Source organism: Martes martes (assembly GCF_963455335.1).
Source record: "Martes martes genome assembly, chromosome: 10".
NCBI lineage: Eukaryota > Metazoa > Chordata > Mammalia > Carnivora > Mustelidae > Martes > Martes martes.
The window spans coordinates 102,735,131-102,739,090 of NC_137898.1; the positions used below are offsets into that span (position 1 = coordinate 102,735,131).

The 3,960-nt window shown below is 53.2% G+C and overlaps 1 protein-coding gene across 6 annotated transcripts in view; it reads right to left on the reverse strand.

Annotated features, from left to right (window-relative positions):
• RNF214 (ring finger protein 214) overlaps nt 1–3,528 on the reverse strand; it is a 45,597-nt gene extending 42,069 nt beyond the window's left edge. For 4 of the 6 annotated variants that reach the window (XR_013967527.1, XR_013967528.1, XM_080815712.1 and 1 more), the window contains exons 1-2: nt 3,301–3,387; nt 1,615–1,733 (exon numbers count right to left, since the gene is read on the reverse strand). Coding sequence is in view for 4 of the 6 variants with exons in the window: in XM_080815712.1 (XP_080671838.1) it covers nt 1,615–1,730 (116 nt within the window). In the remaining 2 variants the exon portion in view is untranslated. Of the gene's footprint in view, nt 1–1,614; nt 1,734–3,252 lie in introns of all 6 variants that reach the window. The other 2 variants (XM_080815713.1, XM_080815714.1) reach the window with 2 other exon arrangements.
• Between the last annotated feature and the right edge of the window lie 432 nt (nt 3,529–3,960).

Sequence of the window (3,960 nt, forward strand, 5' to 3'; positions counted from 1 at the left end):
GAAGCTGTCAATGGGACCTTTATCCCGGACAAATACATGCACACAGAAAAACACCAGGAAAGCCATTCTGTCGTTTGTCACGGCCACTTACGTATTGCTTTTTTTGAAGAGATCTTTAAAACCTATTTACAGTGACATCTAACATTCACAACAGTGAACCTGCCACCCAGGAATAATGACTGCATCTGTGTTAAATTTCTTTGCCCCCTGATTATGTCAGATTAAACCAGATTATGTCAACTGATGCCCTTAAGTACCCCAAGCCAGCACTGACTGAGGCTTTAGGTGCCTTCCTGTCCTCAACAGCGTCTTTGGGGTACAAAAACCTTCATGAAGACCTCTAGCTGACTCCTTCCTGAGAGTTACCTGGGGAAGTGGGGGAAACACTTAAACTATTAATTTGGGCATATACAGTGCAGTCCCTGGGTGCAAATCCTGCTCCACTATTTACCAGTTGTCTGACTCCCGTTAAGTTACTTCACCTCATTCGTAAAACTGAAACGTGACCCACCTAATAGGGTTATTGGGAGGATGACATGAAATCAGGCATTTGAAGTATTTAGTACAGGGCTTGGCACAGTAAACAGTCAATCAACCCTAGCTGCCGTCACTATTACTAGGAGTATGTGGCTGATTCTATTTATAAAATGAAGATCCAGGATTATGGTTAGGCTTACTCAACATTTTCCCCCATTACCCATTAGCCAACAAATCTCTAATTTAAACCGGTATTTATGAGGTGCTACCGAGTCAGACAAGCCTGGGTTCAAACCCTGACTCCAGTGTAGCTCGGGAACCCTGAGGCAAGTGTGTCTCAATTTCCTCACCTGTAAATGGGAATAATATTAGCACCTCCCTCCTAGGGCTGTTATGAGGATTAAATGTGTTAATACACATTCAACTGTTAGTACAGTATGATCTATTGTATCGGGTCCCAGGTGCTCTAGAAAAGAGTTGAGGAGGAATATAGAGTTGACTTAGCACAACACTGTACATAACTATGCATTAAGGACTGTACGATGCAAAGCTGGGAAACCGTAATTCAGCCCTCAAGAGTGTAGACAGGAGGCAAAATATCTACGTGAAGCAGGAAGCCATAGGAACGAAGCTATCTGTAGATAATACAGATACATGTATATTAGTGGGTATGTATGAATATACATGTGCTTTACACATATATATGCATACATATCCATATCTCTATGTAACACAGAAAACATACAAATACACAGGTATGATATATAATATCATTATAATATATGTAATCATACCATAAATATACAGGCATAATATGCAGATATAGACACAGATATTATGTTAAAAATATACAATCAATTGAACATACAGTAAAGGGTGAGGAAATACTAGCATTTTCAGAAGAGTTTGACCCCCTGTATTCTACTGACACACTTAGCATGCTTGCTGAGTGCCAGACGCTCTGTTAGGTACCATAAATACACACAGGGATCAGACAGTCCCCACCTTTAAAAAGCTTACTCTGGGCCAGGGCCATTAAAGCCAAAAAGAGGAAAACCCCACTCCGCTTCCGTAAGAAACCATCCCAAAAGCCCTTGGCCTGAATGAAATCTTCCCAGTCAAGGATGCGTACATTACCTTAGACCATCTGGGAGACCTTCATCTGATTTGGAAGCACATAAACTAGAGGAGGATTCTGGAGGATTGGGGGCACTGGACACCACACCAGCTACCTCAGATGCCGCTGCCATCATGCTCTGTACATTCAGAAACAAATTACAGGCTGCATGTTTCCAATTTTTAAAACGAGCCTATCTTTCCCCGTCAGAAGGTCCATACCAGAGTTGTTCCAGGAAACAAACACAAAGAAAAAGTTGGGTCCCAAGAGAAAATACTAAGAGTTTTTCTGTAGCAGGGTATTAAGAGTCACTGGGCACAAGAGGCCCCAGTGGACACGGATCCTCAGAAATCACCGGATTTATATAAATCTCTAGGAGTCTGTGCAAAGCTTTCCCGCTTTTGGCAGAGATGCAGTCATTTAAAACAGACTACAGTGTGTGAGAATTGTCCAAACGGTCCACATGCCTTCTTTACCCAGTATTATTTACAAAGAATGCATTTGGGGCCTAATAATCAACCATAGCATACATTTTAAATCATTACAATCATCCTCTGTTCATCTAAGTAAAGCTGTTTGGAGGTGTTCATGTGTGAGAAAAAAAGCAATGTGATGTTGGGCAATCAGAGCATCTTCTAGCGTCAGTGTGCTCCCCACACATGGGAAATGTTTGAGAGCCACTGATGGAGAAAAATACAGACTCTTCAGAGTTACTACAGGAGTGCAAAAGAGTACAGGAATCTCGGGTACTCCTCCAAGAGAAAGAGAGACTGAGAAACAGGGTAATCCAAGTCAGGGGATGGGGAGGGAAGCCTTTCCTGGATCAGGAGGTCATCCTTTGTGTAGCAGGACAAACTCACAGCCTTCTACGGTGAAGACAAAGGGGGGGAAAAGAATGTTGGGGGGGGTTTGGGGTGGAACAGTGTTAGTTTAAATTCTTGTTTTTATTTTAATAGCATCACAGGTATTCATACCGCCCCCCACTCCGCCCAGAACCTTCAAGCATGGGCAAGAATGGAGACTGGGTGCTGTCAACACTTCAGTCACACGCCACCGACCCGCTGTGCCTCAGTTTCCCCCATTATACAAAGCTCCTAGGAGGAAATGGGCCCCAATCGCCATTACTGCTCCCTCGGGTGCAAACATCCTGCCCCGACAGAGCCCAGGGTCGGGGGTCCAAGGTGCCCAGGGCACGGGTCCTACGTGCGACTCTGCCGCTACAGCCCAAAGGGGAGCGGGGCAGGTACGTCGGGCTGCAGGCTGCGGCGCGGGGTGAGAAGTCGAACGTGTCAAGGGAATCCCTGCGGCGACCGCCAGCGAGGCGGCGACGCCGGGAGCGACGGGTGCTCCGGAAGGGAGGGGGAACGGGGCACCGCCGCGAAGGGGACAATGGGGGAAGCAGCGCCGGGCGGCCACGGCCGCCTCAACCGGGGACCGCTAAGTCCGCCGCCTCCTCCGGCCGGAGCCCCCCAACACCCCTCTATCGCGCCCCCCACCCCCGCCCCACCGCGTCGCCGGCGCCGTCCCGTTCCTAGGCCGGGACCCCTGCCCCGTCCGCACGGGCCCCCTCCACGCCCCCCGCCTCGATGACCCCCCTCCGCCCCTGCCCTGGCCCCCGGCGTCGTAGCCCCCTCCCCGCGCGCCCGCCCCGCACACACCTCCCGCGCCGCGCCCCCGGGAGGCAGTGGGGGAGGGACGGGACGCACCTGAGCGGGCGGAGCGGGGGGAGGGGGCGGCCGAGCCTCGGGGGGGAGGGGTCGAGCGCCGGCCCGCGCGCCGCACCTCCCACTTCCGGCGGCGCGAGCAGAGCGGGCGAGGCTCGGTCGGGAGAGGAGCGGCCTCGGCGGCACTGCGCCGCCCCCGACGGCGCCCTCTGGCGGCCAGAGCCGGCACCGCGCAGGAGCCGTGGACTCCGCGGTAGCCCCCTAACGTACAAGTGGACCCTCCCGGGGACGCGGGGAGGGAGAGAGAGGCGACGGCGAGAAGGAAGGAGACCCGGCGGAGGGAGGAGCCCCTCTGGGAAGGTCCCAGGGAGAGTCGGGGCCATGGTGATCAGAGAGAGAAGAGGAACGAGGTGTTTTTAAAAGGTCGCAACCGAGACGCCCTTTCCAGAGGACGCCATGAAGGGCAAGACGGTCCCTCCGGGCAGGGCCCCTGCTGAAGACACCCCGACAACTCCGGGCGGTGGGGCCAGGCGAGCGGAGCCCAGCACGCCCGCACGCTCCTCTCCCGGCGGAGGATGCCCGGAGCGGGAGGCCCCCTAGCGCCGGTTGCTCCGGGCCGCTGGGCCGGGCCGGGGCCCCGCCGCTGATTGGCTGCGCCGCCAGGCGGAAGTGATGCTACTGTCACTGGCTCCCCGGGCTCCC